At 56.2% G+C, this 17,487-nt stretch overlaps 1 protein-coding gene across 2 annotated transcripts in view; it reads right to left on the reverse strand.

The window, feature by feature from the left end:
• Positions 1-7,029: 7,029 nt before the first annotated feature.
• HIVEP3 (HIVEP zinc finger 3) overlaps positions 7,030-17,487 on the reverse strand; it is a 381,869-nt gene continuing 371,411 nt past the window's right edge. For both annotated transcript variants that reach the window (XM_042950180.1, XM_042950181.1), the window contains 3 exons: positions 15,151-15,237; positions 9,634-10,547; positions 7,030-8,656 (listed from right to left, as the gene is read on the reverse strand). In XM_042950180.1, coding sequence (XP_042806114.1) covers positions 7,844-8,656; positions 9,634-10,547; positions 15,151-15,237 — 1,814 coding nt within the window. In that variant the 3' untranslated portion in view covers positions 7,030-7,843. The remainder of the gene's footprint in view (positions 8,657-9,633; positions 10,548-15,150; positions 15,238-17,487) is intronic.

Raw genomic sequence — 17,487 nt, forward strand, 5'->3', positions numbered from 1 at the left:
CTCTTTAAACGGGATGGGGCGACAAGCCCCCGACCCTGTGATGAGCCCGTGCAACCGGCCCCAGTCTGCTTTCTCAGCGGCCCTCTCTCTTCCCCTGACCCTTTCTTCTTCCTGTCTCAATGCTTGCTCGTCTCAGGCTGGCCTGCCCTCTGAAGCCGCTGCGGCCTGGCCCCAGGAGTCGCCAGGTCCTGAGCCCAGAGAGGGTCCAGGCCTTGGGCGGGGAGCAAGATCAACCCAGTCCTAGATGTGGAGCCAGGCAAAGCGTGGCTAAGGCCTCAATGGCCACAGACACAGCCTAAGCCCTCCCGAGGCTTTGGGTCAGGTGTAGCTAGCCCAGTGGTGCTGTCACTCGCTAGAGTGTGATTCGGGGCTCTGCTCTTCATGTGGAAAATGGGGGTGTGTGCCTCATCCATGACCTCCAGAGAGCAGCCGCAGGAGGCCTTGTGGCAAGTGTAAATGACTGGGGGGACCTCAGGCCCCGCGGCAGGTGGGTGAGGGCAGGCGGCTGGTCCTGCGGAGAATTCACGTGCAGCTTGCAAGCACTCACATATGGGGAGCCAAACTGTGGCACCTGCTGGTCGATCCCTGGGCCTGTGGCTTCAGGCATGGGGAACCCACGTGGCTACCAGATGGCCCTGCTGAGAAGCCAGGCGGCTGCTGGGGAGGAGCCCCAGCCTGGGCCTGCCTTGTCCCACGGCTCCCTGGCCAGAAGGAGGTGAGTTGTCCGAGACCCAGGGTGGAGAGAGGGGAGGAACACAGGGTTCCCTGAGGACCTGCTCTGAAGTCAGACTGGGGTCAGTCTTCATACTGCCTCGGACTAGCTGGGCACTTTGGGCTGGTGGGGGTCCTTTGGAACTTCTGTTTTCTCCTCTAAAAATTAGGACAGTCACCCTCTTCGTCTTGGGTTGTTGAGAATCAGGTTTGTAAAATGCTGGGCCCTGGGCCTGGCATGTACTATGCTTTTCTAAAGTTCTTTGGGGCTGTTTCAGACTTATCCTACTGGCCTAGACTGAGACCTAGGCTCCCCAAAAGGACTTGCTCTCAAGCAGCCGTTCGGTGGGGGGGCTTCTCATCCTTCCACACCCCACGATTCTAAGGCCAGATACTGTCTTCGCTCTCTGGGGCCTCTGCTAGACCCTTATTGTTCTCATCGGAAAAACCCAGCACTTTTGAGGCTAATGTCATCAGGCTCTGCCCCACCTCTCCCTCTAGCCGCCCCCCCCCCCACCCCCCCACGCCATCATTGACATCCGCTCCCCTCCTGGGCACTTCCGATCTCAAGAAGTCCTAACTTTGTGTGGTTTTGTCATCAGGCCTGCTAACAGGTGCTCCTGGTCTCTTTCCTTAAGCCTGGCCATGTGACTGGCTTTGGCTGGTGAAATGGGAGTGGAGGGAGGTTTGTTTCCAGCTGGAAGCATTTATTTGTCAGTGCAAGGGAGCACCGGGCTCTTCTCATCTGCCTGAGGTCACGGGAGCCCAAAGATGAAGCCTCTGTCAGTCTGGGTGTTGAAGTGATCGGGCTGAGTAGAATTCTGCTGACCCACATCGAACGAGTTGCCAAGGGAAAGAAAAAATAAGCTTCTGCCGAGTCAGCCCCTGGGTTTCTGGATTGCTTGTGCATGCGGCAGGCAGCCCCTCTCCTGACTGCTACTCCCTAGCTGAGAGCCCCGATCTCCACCCAAGCGCTGCGGTCATCAGACATGACCTCCATGCCCTGGCCACTCACCTCCTGGCCTCTTCCTCTGCAGCGGCCTTCTCTTTCACGGCACCTCTGCAGTCACGCCAGAGGTCGACCATCTTTAGCCACAACTGGCTCGCCTCTGAAATAATGAGCTAAGATAACTCCCAGCCTTTTCTGTTTTCATCCAAATCCCCGGTCACTTGACCACTGGCCTCTCTCTGTATCGGCCACCCCTGTTTGCTTCCCAGCCCGCGAAGTTGATGGCATAATTCACCTCTTCATTTGCTGATATTCTCACCTCCCGTACCCCGCTGTCCTTCCGTCCCCTGGCTGGGCAGAACCCTCACCCCGATGCATCGACCTGGCTGCCCGCGCCCGCCGTGGCTGCTGAGTGCTGCGGTTGAGCACCCGGCCCTCAGTACCTGGTTCCTCTGGGCGGCTTTTTCCTGCTCCCTTCAGAGGTCCTTCACACCTTCTCCAGTCTGTAATCTTCAGGTGGCCTCACTCCATTTCACAGAGAAACTGCCTCTGCGGGGATGCTCTCAACTTCCTCTCACCCTGCAGACACGCTGACTTCCTTTGCATCTCTTCCCGTGGGTCATAACGGGATGGTGGGATGGCGGCGGCTTGATTCTCACCATCTCCTTTCCATCAGCGCTGCCCCACCCCACCCCCCACCCCAGCCCCCACCCCAGCACTCAACTCTTTTCTTCCCTGGGCCCCGTGCCCCTTCCAGCTACTGCCCCGCTCTCCCCTGGGAGGGCATCTGGATCTGCTGTCCCCGCCTCCCACCCTGCTATGCACCAGACACTGTGCTAGGCCAGCCTTTCCCTAAGTCAGCAGTGACCCCCTCATTGGTTCTTGGGTTCTTAGTGCTGAATTTCTGGGCTGCTCCTTCTCATGGCTTCCCCTTCCTCGGTTGACCCTTAGGTGTTTTCCGGGAAAGGTCTCTAGGATGACTGCGACCCAGTTGGACTAGAGCTTTTGTTCTCTCCCACCACAGCAATTATGGCCACTGCAATTGGGTCGTTAGTGCCATCATCAGGATGTAATGTACACACAATGACATGCTAGAATGTAAGCTCTTCGAGAGTGGGACTGTTTTATTCACTGTTGTATCCAACCATGGCCCCTCACTGTCACTCAGCAAATCAGTATGCAATGCAAAAGGTAGGGACCCATGCCTGTCTTTTCTCCCTGGTATCCCCAGCACCCCATGCAAGGCCTGCTCGGAGAAGAGTGTTGAAGGCTCCATTAGCCTTCCTGTATATACGATCTCATGTAATCCCCACAACCACTCTCCACATCACAGTTGGCAAATGCAGGCCCAGAGAGGTTGTGTAATTTGCCCAAGGTCACACAGGCAATAAGTAGCTGGGTCGTGATCTGATTCCAGGTCTTACTCTGTAGGGAGTCGGATGATGGCCCTCCAAGTGAAGCCCACGCCCTAGTTCCCACAACCTGTGAGTGTGACCTTCATTTGGAAAAAAGGGTCATTGCAGATACATTCAATTAAGGATCTAGAGGCGAGATCATCTTTGATAGAGTAGGCCCCAAATCCCATGACAGGTGTCCTTAGAAGAGAAGGGGGGCGGTAGGGAATCTACGGAGAAGGCAGCAGGAAGGCGGAAATAGAGATCCCAGTGATGTGGCCACAAACTGAGGCGTGTCAAGGATCGCTCGCGGCCACGGAAGCTGGGAGAGAGGCATGGAACGGACTCTCCCTCAGAGCCTCCAGAAGGAACCAACCGTGCCAATACCTAGACTTCAGACTTCCGGCCTCCAGAATCGTGAAAGAACAGACTTCTGTTGTTTTCAGCTGCCTATGCTGCCTATGCAGTGGGAGGTGTTTACGGCAGCCCTGGGAAACACAGACCCCAGACCACATGGTGAGGTATCTAGTTGCCAGGCCTGGAAGCCAGGGGCCACGGGAGTCCCAGGCTGTGTGACTGTGGCCTGGCCACCTGCCTCCTCTGGGCCTGATTGCTCTATAGTAAAAGAGACACTTGGGATACCAAGTGTCCCTCCAGCTCTGACATTCCACAGCCTTCCAGAAAAACCATGAGCCAGGCAAGCAGGGCTATGTTGGGATTTTCAAATTTATTCCAACGTGCTGTGTGTTTTTTTTAAAAAATATCCTCAGGCTGAACACTCAGCCAGAGCTGTAATAAAGGCAATTATTATACTTGTAAAAACTTCTCATTCACAGTACAGATGTAATTTACAACAAAGGTCACACACATCAATACTGAGCATTTTTTTTTTCCTTTTGTACATCAGACTCTGTGCTTTAGACCTGCATGGATTTTTTTGAGTTTTTTTTTTTTCTTTTGCACTGTTATATACCATACTGACGTTGCAAGATGCAAGGGTAGAAACCGGAGTTTAAATAAAATTACAGGCAAAACTACCCCATCCCAGTGTGGCCGCTGTGCATATCTACAGTACGATTTTTTGGAATGTATTGCCATTTAAGAACATAGAAACTCTCTACAGACAATTTCACATACAGAATACATACACCTTTTAGAAAAAAAAAAAAAGGCAAATATTTATCTTACAGAAATCATGTATCTTACATTTGCCTACACCTTTCTTTTTTCTGTTTCTTTTCTCTTCTTCTTCTTTTTTTAAACACTAGGTTTAGTAAAGTGATCATAAGTGCCGAAGCGGTTTTCTAATGGAAAGCAGACTGGAGCCACAACACGGAAGCAGAATTTGTAGGGACAGGTCTTTGGGAACTTTCTCCCCTTGGTCAGTGCTGCAGATCTGTCTCCAAGGCAGGACTTTTTGCTTTAAGAAGGATTTTTTTTTTTTTTTTTCTGGAGAAAGGGCTGGAGAGCAGTTCAGCTCAGATATATTGCTGGTTCCTATTCAGAAGTGCAGGGTGAGAACAGAGCAGGGGCTACAGGGATCTGGAAGCTAATTCTTTCCGATGTTTTCCCACAGAGAGAGGCAGAGGGACTTCTGGGGTCTGGAGGATGGAGGTGATAGAAAAGGGAGAGTGGATGCTTTGCTGCTGTCAGCGTCCCGGTTGGGCCAGAGGAGAAGCCAAGGGTGGAAGGCCGGGAGGGGGGCGCGGGGGGGGGGGGGGGCGCTGGGGCAAGGTGCCTCGGAGGGGAACAAGGTTATTACCCAGAATGATCCTGAACTTGCCGAGGGTGAAGGGCATCCTGGAGGGGAGGCCTGGGAGCTGAGTGTTCTGGAGTCTGCAACAGAAGGCGAGGGCCGGCTCTGGATCCTGTGCAGTTTGGTTCCTGCCACACCACTGGCACTCAAGGACCAGAGTGGGCCTGTACCAAGGAATGGCCGCCTGGCACATTTTGGCAGAGCGTCAGCAGGTGTCTGTGGCAACCAATCAGCACCTCTTTCTGTTCTGCCTCCCTGAACAGGGACGGCAGCCTCACAGGCAAACTGCAAATGTGGAAGTGGTTGGGAGTGGACGGGGGGCCCCGTGGAGGGCATGGAGTGAGAGTCTTTTTCCAGCATTATGGAGGTGTGCGTGCGTGTATGTGTGTGTGTGTGTGTGTGTGCGTGTGCCGGGGTCTCTGTGCTCGGGGAACAGGGATAGAGTCTGGCAGAAGGGGTTAGCACTGTGCCCGGTGACATAGGTCCTGGGCTGGTGGCATCGATTCCATCCCTCTGGGGAGCTGTGTGGGGCAGCAGCCCTCTGGCCAGATTCTGTTTGTGCATTGTGTCCCTGTTATTGAGAAATGGATCTCTGGTGTCCTGGTCCCTGTCCCCTCCGCCTGTGCCTGTGGGCCTGAGTGGCTTGGAGGACTCTCACCTGCTGGCCACATTGTCTGTGACTGGGTCTCCCAGGAAGGCAACCTCAGTAGGCACGCTGTCTGAGAATAGGGGAAATGATGCCCAGGAGAGCTGGGGTGCATGGCTGGGGGGAGGGGCATGGCCACCCCCGAGGTCAGGGGCTCGTTCAGCAGAGCCACCTGTCCACTACTTTGTAAGTCTAGGCTGGAAGATCTTGCCCAGGAAGGTTTCAAACCTGGGCTCCCAGCTCCCAGGCCCCAGTGCTAGAAGTCTCCATGGGTAGGGCTGAGAGGTAAGGGTGAGGAAAGCCTGGGCTATAACCGGGCCCTGGTACCTTCCCGCTTCCTGTGAGGCCAAAATAGCACCCATATGGTCAAGGCTGGGCTTGCTGGCCTTCTCCCAGTTTGGGCGGGAGCCCTGGACTCCAGGCCAGGCAGCTGAGCACGGCTGGCTAACCTCACCCCAGTACCCTGGAGCCCAGCAGACCTCCAGGGGGGGCCCTTCCCTCTTGTTCCCTTTGTGTCTTAGCTCTGAGAGAGGCCCTAAGGGAAACAAGACAGTGGCCTGAGGCTGAAACTGGGTCTGGCTTGTCTACTCAGCAGAGGCCAAGCAGAGAAAGACCCTGAACTGGCAGAGGAGGGAATTATGGCCTCGACCAGTGTCCTGTCTAAACCACTTTAACAGCTCAGGAGGCCCCAGGCTCAGGATTCACATGGCTGGCCGAGGACAGGGAAGTGGTCAGTGAGTCCCATTGTAGAATTTCCCATTCTATAATTTCCCATTGTAGAAACTACAGAAAATAAACTCTGGAAGGTTGGGAGAAAACCTGACTCTCCCAGGGCAGGGTAAACAAGAATTCTATATTTCAACGTGGGATTTTAATTTCCGGTCATATAATTTTTCTTACAAAGCAGGCTTTTGCTCCAGGAAGTCCAGGGAGGCTTCTTGAAGGAGGAGATGGGGAGGAGGGAGGAGACTAGTACTGGTTGATTGGAGACGAATTCAATGGGCTTAGGACACTTTTAGGGCAAGAGAATCTGAGGAGGCTAGGAGAAGTACCAAACACCATCCCCTCTTTGTGTGTGTGTGTGTGTGTGTGTGTGTGTGTGTGATTTTTTAAAAGAGATTTAAAAACAGCTTTGGGCAGTTCCTACCAGTCATGGTTTTAGGTACTTCCTGGGAGTAGTGGAGGCCTGACAGTGGGTGAGGTGGAGATGGGGGCAGGGGCGGGATCCAGTTCTACTGAAAAGAGGTCTAGAAACAGGTCCCTGTAAACTTCCAGTGCTGAGCACTGGAAAAGCCCAGCCATGGAGGAAACAGGGCCCTTTGAACCTCAGGGACCAAACATGAAATGAAACCCAAGTCCCAGCCTCAGGAATGGCAAGGCAATGCACCTTGGATCTTGACCCCTAAGGGTTGGGCCCTGTCACTTCAGCCTCGTGGGTAGTTTCTAGAATAAGGGAGGCAGTCTGCAGCTGGGTCCCTGAAGCAAGGCCTCAGTCAGGTGTTCAGGACCCAAGAGATGAACAGTTAGGCCTCCTTTTGCCGCCTAGGGGCTGGGGGGAGGGGGTAGAGGGGAGGGGTGGCAGGTGGGGGGCTGGGGGGATTTGTCAGGATGCCAGGATGGGTCCATGACTCAGACCACCAGGATATCAGGGAGCCCGGAGGGAACCAACAAGCTCCCACCTCCCATCTGCTCCTATCACTTGTGATGAAATCCTAGGAAACGTTAACATTTTTCTTTTTCCTGGGAAAAAGAAAGCTGGAGTTTTCTGGGCCTGCCTGTGGAGGCTGAGTGGGGTCCCCCTGCCTGTGTCCCTCTGCCTTGGGCTGCTGGCCCTTCTGCTGGCAGTGAGAGTGGTCACTAGCTGGGGTGGAATAAAGCGGCAATAAATAGGAACCATAGACATCTGTACATAGGAGTGTTTGCTTTTACATTTAATTATATGTTTGTAAAAGTTTCTCGCTTTTTTCTTTTTCCTCTTTCAGTGCATCCCCCTTTCCCTCAGCAAATGGCTACCTCTCGCCAGCCTGGGGGGAGGGGCGGTGGTGACTGTAGACCGCAGTGGCCCAGGGTGAGGCCCCACCTACACCCTTTCTCAAAAAAGCACAACATATTCACAGCCTCAGACTCCTCGTGGGTTTGTTTTTTTTTTTTTTTTTTTTTTATGTGTGCGTGTGTTTTGTTTCTTTTCAAGCAACAAAAGGTATAGAAAAAGGCACAGGTAACTGCATACGTGGGAAGATAGAACAGTTGGGGACTGAGGAGAAGCTGCTTGGACAGATGGACAGATGGGAAAGGGAGCCCATGAGAGCGAGATGATTCGAGGAAGCTGGCTGGAAGCGTCTGTTGCTGAACACCGGAAGCCAGATGCTGAAGCAGTCGGAGAGAGACTAAGTGCTTGGGGGGCCCCTGTCCTTGGGCTGATGTGGAGGTGCCCCAGGCCCCCCACTTCCTGAGGGCTCGGGGGAGCCCTGACTGGTCCTGGGTTCCCCAGAGAGGTTCCTCCTCCGGGCTGGGAAGTGAGCGGAGGCCTCTGCCAGGCAGCCTACCGAACTGCTGCGGTCCAGGGGCGAGGCGGCAGAGGCCGCGGGGTTGGCCGGCGTGCGTGGTGACTCCAGGCGGGGGCTCCAGGATTCTGGCCTGCGGCCGTGGGACAGCCGGGGTGAGGCCTCGGGCGGGGTGCGGGGGCTGTGGGTGGGTACGGGCTCTGCGGGCACCTCAGCCACTCGGGGCTCCCAGTCAGGAGGTCTGCCCAGGCCCCCACTCGTCCTCTCCCTCTCCTTGGGGTAGTCCCTGCCCTCCAGCTCCGATGAGAGTGTGAACTTGGATACCTTAGCCACAGGGGACACGGAGGCTGACGAGCTCTCGGTGGGACTCCAGCGGCCTCGCTCCTGGGCCTCCCGGGCCCCTGTCAGGTCGCTGCCACCTCCCGAGAAGCCGCTGACCCAGGTGGCCGTGGGCCCCGGCAGCAGGGTGGGGTGGGCCCCCGGCCGGGCCTGCACCATCTGGATCCCGCCAATGGGAATCAGGGGGCACGGGGCACGGGTCAAGTGCTGGGAGTGCAGAGGGAGGTGGCTGAAGATGTTCTCCTCTGTCCGGGCTGGGGTGTGGCCGTGGAAGTCATGGGGGGCCGAGAAGGGTCGGGAGGAGGGAGGATGAGCAGGGCCAGGTGAGCAGGAGGGACTCCGGGACGCGGCCTTCTGCTGGGGTCAGAAAACAAGACAGGGTAAGGCAAGGGCTACGTGCTGGCACATGGAGACCCCCGAGGCCTAAAAGATGAGGAGGGGGCTCGCCTGCTATCACACAGCAAGTCCCGGCGGAGCTGGGGGAGCTGAGCGCCGACTCCCTGCCCGTGGAGCTGCCCTGTGCTGGCGGGGGCCGTCCCCAGCCCCACAGTGACCGTGAGCACATCGGGCCCCACGGTCTTCATGCCTCTGGCCAGCATGCCCGCCTGCCGCGCGCCTGGCCCTCTCTCTCGGTTCTGCTGCCTCTCCTGTTCCCAGAACGGTCCTGAGCCAACTCTACCCTTGGACATGAGCTCCCACTCCGTGCTCTTTATCTTCTCCCACCATCGGGCATCGTAACGTGACCCCCAAACCGAAAACCAAGGAGAGATTCCTAGCCTGCGCTCCTGCGGGAGCTCGAGTCTCTGAGTGATGGCGTGGATGCTGCTGGGAGTGAATGGTTCATGACAACGCGGTGACAGAAAAGGCATTGGAAGGTCAAGGGAAGTGGACAGTGATGCTGTGGCGACACCGGTGGTGGCGAGAGCGTGTGAGTGTGGTGATGGCAGCGATGGCCCTGGGGATGGCCACGGTGACGGTGCTGACGGTGTGGCAGGGAACGGTGTCGGCTGTGGTGTCTCTGAGGGTGCTGGTGACAGTGATGTTGGAGACGTGGGGCCGGGGAGATGGGAGGGGAAGGGCAAAGTGTTTACGCCTGCTTCCAGGGCCAGCCCCGGCGCCCATGTTCTGCTGCTCCCGGGGCTGCCCCGGCCGCCTTGGGATCCCCAGGGTGGGGGCTGGCACAGAAGGTGGCCCACAAACGTTTGCTATGTCATTAGCGATCACCAAGCTGGCAGGGCTGTGCAGCTATGGGTCTGATGCCTCAGGGAGGAGTGCGCCGTGGCCCCCCACCCGTCGGGGATGAGCGGCCCAGCCGCTCGGGGGCAGGAACTCACCCACGTGGAGGCGCAGGTCTCGGGGCTTCTGCCAAGAAGCTTGTGAGGTAGAGGCAGGGGCGGGTAGGGAGCCCGCGGGGCCAGCCCCGAGCCTGGGCCGCGTTCACCCGCTGAGGGGCTGCCCGGCCCAGCCAAGGCCCACTTCCCTGGCAGCGCTGACCGTGGCGGTGACTCGGCCTGGCCCGGGGACCGTCTCCTGGTGGGTGAATGTCTGGGGGGGCCCGGATCTGGGGCCCCCTTGCGCTCGGGGGGTGGATGCACTCGAGGGGGCAGTTCCCTTCCCAGGGGGCGGAGGGTGAGAGGAGACAGCTCGAGTCTTGGAGACCCACAAGGGAGAGGGCCCGGCTGGGGGCCCGGCGGGCTCGGGGCTGAGGCCTGTGGCTCTCCGGCCGGTGGGTGTCGCTGGGGAGACGAGTCGCTTTTGGTTAGTGAGTGTTTGTGGGTGAGTGCTGGGCGGCTGCCTGCTTCTTTGCTTGGGGACCACGGCCTTCTTGGGGACACAGCCTTGGAGCTCAGGGCCGAGCCTGTGTCCTTCTCCACGGGGCCCGGAGGGGCCGGTCCCAGACGGGGGAGGCACGGGATGCTTTGGCTGGACGTGGAACAACTTCCAGCTGCCGAGCGCTCAGCTTCCAAGACCGAGCTGCCCCGCGTGGCCTGATCGCCAGAGGTGGCATCTGGGGGCTGAGGGCCCGGGACGGGTGAGGAGTCTGCCGGCAGCGTGGTTGGCGGGCCAGGCGGGGGTGCCTCCGAGGCCGGTCCCGATGGCTCGTCCTGGCTCTCCTCTTCGTCCTCATCCTCATCTTCGTCCAGGTCCGAGTCCGAGTCTGAGTCCTCCAGGTCTGAAAACTGGTGCTCCGCCACGGCCTCTGAGCCCTCTCGCCCTTCTGAGTCCTGGAACGGGTCATCACTGGTTCCTGAGGGGGGGACACAGGAGACCCTGGGGTCACAGCCAGCCCTACGCCGCCGTCCTCGATGCCCACGTCCTTGTCTGTGCACGGGGCCTAACGGCTGTGTCAGTGGCACAAGACTGTTGACAGGATGGGGGCCATGACAGAGATGGGAACGCTTTGCACACTATCACGGTGAACAAAAGCTGCCTTGTGTCTACCACGGGCCAGGCTCAGTTCTAGAGCCTTCCTGGGTGTTAATGCTTCTAGTCCTCAAATGATCCCGGGAGGTCTGCCCTGTTTTTATCTTCATGTTACAAATGAGGGACCCAAGGTAAGCAAGGTTAAGTAACCTGTTCAGGTGAGAGAAGTGGAAGGGCTGGGATTGAACCAGAGCAAACAAAGGCAAGCCTTTTTGTCGGTTTGCTTTTCTCACGAGGGTTTCAGTGCGGGTTCCCCCATGAGCAACATAAGTCACCTTGCTGTGCTTCTGTCTCCCGCCTTGTCAAACGAATGTGGCAGTCTCACCTCGCGGGGTTCGCTACGAGGAACAAACACACGCCTGGCACCGAGACGTGGTTCCCATAATTACGGTCGCTCAACGCATTCTTGAAGAAATCTGTTATTCTGGGACACGGCAGCCATCGGGCCGGTCCGGGAGCACTGGCCATGGTCCGTCGACACACACACCTGTCACCGTGGCCAGGCTGCCGCTGGCGGTACAACAGCATCTGGCAGGTGGCAGGTGCTGGCCTTGGGGGGCGGGAGGGGGTGTTGGCTACTCTGGCCTACGCCTGCAGAGCAGGGCCCCATCCCAGCCGCTCTCGTCCAGAGGACCTGCTGCACTTGGCAGAACTGATGCTGCTCCCAGACGGGAGGCAGCAGAGCCCTGAAATACTAGTCTCCTGGTCTGGTTTCCGGTGGGGGCGGCCCACCCCTCTGGGTCACCTTTAACACGACACCTGTCTAGTTGAGGCCTCTCTGATATGGGCAGCAGGCTCTGGGGAGAGCTCTGCTAACGTCTGGCCCACCTGTCAGGCTCCTGAGGGTTTGGGTCCTGCTGGCCCATCTCCGGGCACATCGCCAGCCCCACCGCTGCTCTTGGGACACACCAGCACCTGTTCTCCCCCCCACTGACCGAGAGAGCTGGACCCACAAGCTGACTCTGGCCACCGATGCAACCAGGCTTTCAAACTCCACCATGCCCAGCTGCCCTGGGGCTGGGAATCCTAGCATCCATGCTTCCAAACAGCTCAGCATGCAGCAGTAAGATGCGTGAAATAGATGACAGAGGGTCAGAAACTATGGGGTGGACCTGGGGTTGGCAGGTGAAGGGCAGGCCAAGGGACCCAGGGCAGGATCTCCTGGAGGCTGGGAGCAGAGGGGAAGCCCGTAGGGATGTGGATGGGGGCAGAGGGTGGGAACCACCTAAGACTTTAGCGAGGCCTATTTCAGATCCAGAAGTTCACCTAGCCCCACCCCTCATTTACATACGGGGAAATCCAGGCCCAGAGGGGGCAAGTGCTTCCTCCCCAAGATCACCCAGGGAGTAGTGGCTGAGTCAGGACTAAGATTTACAACCCCTGCGTTATTACACTGCCAGTATAAGAGTGATGTTATGCATCGAGAAGCAGGAAATGGTCTGGGTTTGGGTCCCACCTCTACCCTTCCTTGCTGTATGATGTTGTATAATTGGCTTTCTCTCTCTATGTTCAGTTTCCTGATGTGTAAAATGGGGGGGTAAGAGCAACAACAGCCTCCCCATGAAGCTGGTGGGAGGCTCATGAGGGTCTGACACATCGGAAGTATGCAATACAACTTAGCAAATAGCTCAAGTACCCCAGTACCTTGGCAGGCAGGCAGTGTTTAGGAGGGCTCCTAAACAGCTCCTTTAGGCTGCCCTAAGCACCCAGGGTAGAAATGACGGGAGCCAAAGGTCCCCTGCCCAGAACAGGGTTCTTCAGGCCCCCCATGTCTGGGCTCCTGCAAGGGTACAGGATGCTCCTGCCCATGCGGCCCATTCCCAGCGCACCCTCATGGAGCCGCCAGGCCGCTGCCGGGATCACCACCAAGGCTCCACAAAGCCCCGAACTGGCCTGGGGACTGCGGAAAAGACCGAATGAAGCCTTCGAGGGCGCCGAGGGGGTCTGACCACACGGTGGCGCTGGTGTCTAACTTCCTCACTGTCAGAGGCTGCAGCGCGGGCCGGGCCACCGGGAGGCAATCATTCCTAGACTGTGCACCCCAAAGCCACTTGGTGTCTAACAGACATGCTCCTCCCTGCATCCTCATCGTCGCGGGAAGTAGCAACTCCATCCTTCCAGTTTCTTAGGCCATAAACCTCGGACTCGGCTTCGGCTCCTTTATTCGCATGGCACCACCAGCGCCCCCTTGTGGTGGCAAAACCTGGAGGCTCTACCAGAGGAATGTTTCCAGAATCCTACCACTTCTCCCCACCCCACCCAGTCCAAGCCAACATGAGCTCAGCCTGATCACTGCCTACAGCCGCACCCCTTCTTGACCGTCCTGTGCACACAGAGTCACTGCAAGTTGGGGGACGTCACTCCATTGCATTGCCAAGTCCATCCTTTGACATTTGTGGTCCCTGCTCTGCGTCCATCTCCCCGCCCCTCTGATCCTTTAGGGGCTCTGCATTTTTTGCTCCTCCAGGGCCCTAAGGGGAGAGCCCTTCCCTAGACTCCACCTGCCTTCCTGACCCCTCCCTCATGTCCTCTGCTCACACCATCCTAACAGAGAGATCCCTCCCTACACTTCCCAGCCCCTCACTCGTTTACATTTTACTTCGTACTCGGTGCTCCTGTCCTATTCCACATTTGTTCATTGCCCTTCTCCCTTTGAGAATGTGGGCTTCCAGAGGCCAGGAACTAGGTTTTATTCACTGTGGCATCTCCAGTGCCTGGAATAGGGCTGGTGTTCAGTAGTTATTTCTAGAATAAATGCATTGATTTCATCCTCAAACTAGGTGGGTAGGGTTGTTAGGGTTGTCCTTTTTTTTTTTTTTTTTTTTTTTTTTTTTTTTTGCCTCATTGGAAAAATTAGGTTGGGAGAGGGGACCAGCCCTGCCTGGGTGCCTCAGTGGACCCCTGGTGTGGGGCCAGGTGCAACTGTTTGACTCTCACCTGGGGAGGGTTCTGGGCTCAAGGCTCAGGCTCAGGCCACCAAGTCCAGCCCACCAGGCATCGGGGTGGTGTGGAGCTGGCTTTTTTGTATGACCTTCAACAACTGCCTTTACCTGTCTGAGCTTTACTTTCCTCAATTTACACTGGGGCAACACAGGTTTCTCCCACTAGTTCGTTATAAGGATGCAGTGAGACAACATGTGTAAATGGCCTGATGTACATTCTCGATAAACATGGTAACCCTACATTCTCATTTTGGGGGGAACGGTCCCACGTTCATTGTGTTTAGTTCAGTAAAAGTGACTTATTCCACCTAAAAGGAAATGTACTCGGGGCGCCTGGGTGTCTCAGTTGGCTAAGCATCCAACTCTTGGTTTCAGCTCAGGACACGATCTCACAGTTTGTGAGTCTTGAGCCCTGTGTCCGGCTTAGTGCCGACAGCATGGAGCCTGCTTGGGATCCTCTCTCTCCCTCTCTCTCTGCCCCTCCCCTGCTCATGCTTTCTCTCTTAAAATAAATAAACTTTAAAAATTAAAAACAATAAATAAAAGGAAATGTGCTTTGACTCTCTTTTAAGACTGTAAACACATCCTGAAATCAGAAACACACACACACACACACACACACACACACTCCTCTTTGTGACACTCGTGTCCTGATTCTGATTTTAGGGAATCTGGTCAAAGGGTTGCTGGGTACAGAAGGAATGCCTCTGGTTTCTCTGACCTCCCTTTGCAGGCAGGACTGCCTGTCCACCTGCCAAAGTCCCTTTGGCCTCCTCCCTGGATGCTGTGGCTGGGCCAGGGCCTTTGACTCAACTTCTCTCTGCTGGGTCTTTTCAGACACGGGCTCTCCTATGCCTTTTGCTGGTGGAGGACTTCGGCCAGGGTGGAGTGCTGGGATGTGGGATGACGTTGGGAGGTGACAAGGGGCTGTCAGGTTTAGCTTTGGCTCTCCTGCTCCTCAAGCTCTAAAAGGCCCAGCTGTCAGGCCCATGCCCAGAGCGTGTAGGTGAGAAGGCGGGTTCGGAGTGTAGAAGAATACACTCTTCACCTCACAGCGTCACCGTGAGGGTTTATGGGATAATTCACGGCATGTGTTTCGAATGCGCCTGATGCATAGTGGGTGCTCGGTCAATGTTGACCACCAGTACTCACGTGTTAGTTTGTTCAAGACACACTCACTGCACACCTGTGAGCCACCTGCCAGGCACCCCCCCGCCCCCCTCCCCCGCCCTCCCAGGTAGACTCTAATTCACACTAGCTATGGCTGCACAGCATGAACTGCAAGTGTAGGAGAGTAGGGGTGATTGCTCTGTGAATTTAACCTTTATCTCCCAGTAGGTGGGAAAACCGGAGGGCAGGACGAGGAAGAGGGAGAGGAAGGAGCCGGGACAGGAGGACGGAAGGGAAGGCAAGGGGAGGGCGAGGGGGATAGGTGGAAAAGCAGGCAGAGGAAGAGTGGGGAGGAGGGAGTTGGCAGTGCGTTACCTTCTTCGGCTTCCAGCTCCTCCAGCACCCCTGTCTCTTGGCACTTTTTGCTGTGGGCCTTTGACTTCATGTGCTTAGTCAGATTCCCTGGAAAGAAATGAGAACAGACTCAGGCTTGGCCGCAGGGCGGGGGGCCAGGGCCGGCCCGGGGCTCGCAGAGGCGGTCAGGGCCCTGCTGGCCGCAGGGGCCGGGTGGGGGCCGGGCCATCCCTCTCCGCCCGGGTGCTCAGGCGCTGGGATGTGCACCACGGCCGCCATTCGGGACAGCACACGGGAGCTGGGGGAGGGTGGGCACGGGGGCTGTGTGGGGACAGAGGGTATAATGAGGAAGTGAGATGCTGATTAAAAAACAAACGAAAAAGAAATTAAAAGACAACTCATGTGTGAGAGGTTTTTCCAGTTTTGGCTTTAACTCTGGGCCCAGGAGCTAGTGACACTCATGGAGCAGGATATTTGGCCTTCTCAGATGCTGGGTGACCGGAGGGCTCCTGTTAACCGACGTGGTAGGTAGGACGCCCTTCCAACTGAGGCCACGTCTAGGGTAGCCCACAGGGTGTGGGAAGAGGAACCAGGACAAAGTTTCTGTTTCTCTTAGAAACAGAGAAAGGGCAAAAGGTATACAGAAGTCTGCTGGACAGAGACCCGTGAGCCACAGAGCTAGGGCCCAGGCCCTGACTTCCTTAGAGAAACCACGTCTGGGCCTCAGTCTCCCCCAGGTCACTGTGCAGTGCAGACACAGGGTATAGGCAGGGAAGACTGGGCAAAGGCTCTGCCCACTTCAGCCCTGACTCTGCCCTACACGGTCGGTCCAGCCCCACAGCTGATAAGCAGGAGCAGCAGTTCTGTGGAATCGGGGGAAAGGTAGCAACGCCTTCAGTTCTCTCCCGTGTGTGCACAGCACTTCACAGGCCACGAGCCTCTGTGGGCAGGGGCACTCTGTAAAGGAGAGGCAGAGCACCCCAGCCTTCCCTAGGAGCATGCAGGCCAGAGGCCCCAGGATGCTCCTCTGGGCCCGGCAGCCACCTCCGAATTGTGATGTTCTCACTGCTGCCCTGCAGACTGCTACACTTCTACATGATCACTCACATAATAACCATATGTTCCCCGAGTTAGGTGGTCTATCGCACTAAGCTGATGAATCGGCAAGTTTGAATAGATGGATGAAAGAGAGAAGAATGGATACTTGAACAGGTGCATAGAGAGACTGGTGAGTGAATGGATGGATGGATGGATGGATGGATGGGTGGATGGACAGACGGGTAAGTGGGTAAGAGGAAATACGGGGTGAAAGAAGAATGGGAAGAATAAGGACAGATGGATAGGACACTGGATGATTAGATAAGCAGATGGATAGACAGATGGGGAATCAGTGGTTAGATGAAACAAAGAAATGGAAGGAGAGTTGGAAAATGGGTTAATAAACAGACGGGAAGCTGGAGAACTGGAGAGGAAGAGAGAGGCCTGGGTGGATGGGGGAGTGGCTGTTGGGTTGCATGGGTGAATGGCTACATGCTCATAAACATGCAGGAGGGACAGGCAGGAGGAGAAAAGGCGGGGAAGGTGGACGGAAGGTTGGATTGGCGGGAGGACAGATGTGAGAAAGGGAGGGACAGTCAGGAGGAGAAAAGAAATGGGAAGATACATGGACAGGAAGACAAAGTAGGAGATGGGAGAAACGGGTAGATGGGAGGACAGATGGATAGATGGGCAGGCGAATAGGAGAGAGCCCATGGGTGAACCAAAGGGCACTTCATAACCATTCTGAGAATTTTAAGGAACGTGTAGGGTTTTGCTGAGGGGATGATGGGAACCTTAACCTGGGATCCCTTGAAGTCAAGGGCAGCAGGGATGGAAGGGCACTTGTGTCTTGCCTCTCTCTTCCCTTTACTCCTAGTCTGTGGTTGTATCCTTCCCAACTCAGATTTTCCTCCTATAACCAGACAAAAACCTGTATCTTCTACTCCTGGCCAAAGGGGAAGCAGAGTCATAACTTCCAGAGACATTCTGGGAGCAGAGGGTCTCCAAAGGGGACCTATCTAATACAGGGGGTTCCTGTCTTCACTGTCATGAGCAAGCCAAGCTTGAGTAGGATGTCAAGGGGTGGCAAAGGTAGCTGGGGTCTTCCATGGGCCAGAGATACCAATGGTCCCCTGAGGTTCTGGAACCAGCCCACTGTCCCCTGATACCCCAGACCACAGAGGACTACAAACACTGCTCCTTACGGCTATGACATTATTGTATGTGTTCTGCCAGGAAGGTTTAGGTCTCTTTTCGACCAAGTTAGGTGCCGAGCACACAACGGGTGCACGATAATCGCATGTGGGAAGTGCTCTCCTC

This window comes from Panthera leo, chromosome C1, assembly GCF_018350215.1.
Source record: "Panthera leo isolate Ple1 chromosome C1, P.leo_Ple1_pat1.1, whole genome shotgun sequence".
NCBI classification, from domain to species: Eukaryota; Metazoa; Chordata; class Mammalia; order Carnivora; family Felidae; genus Panthera; species Panthera leo.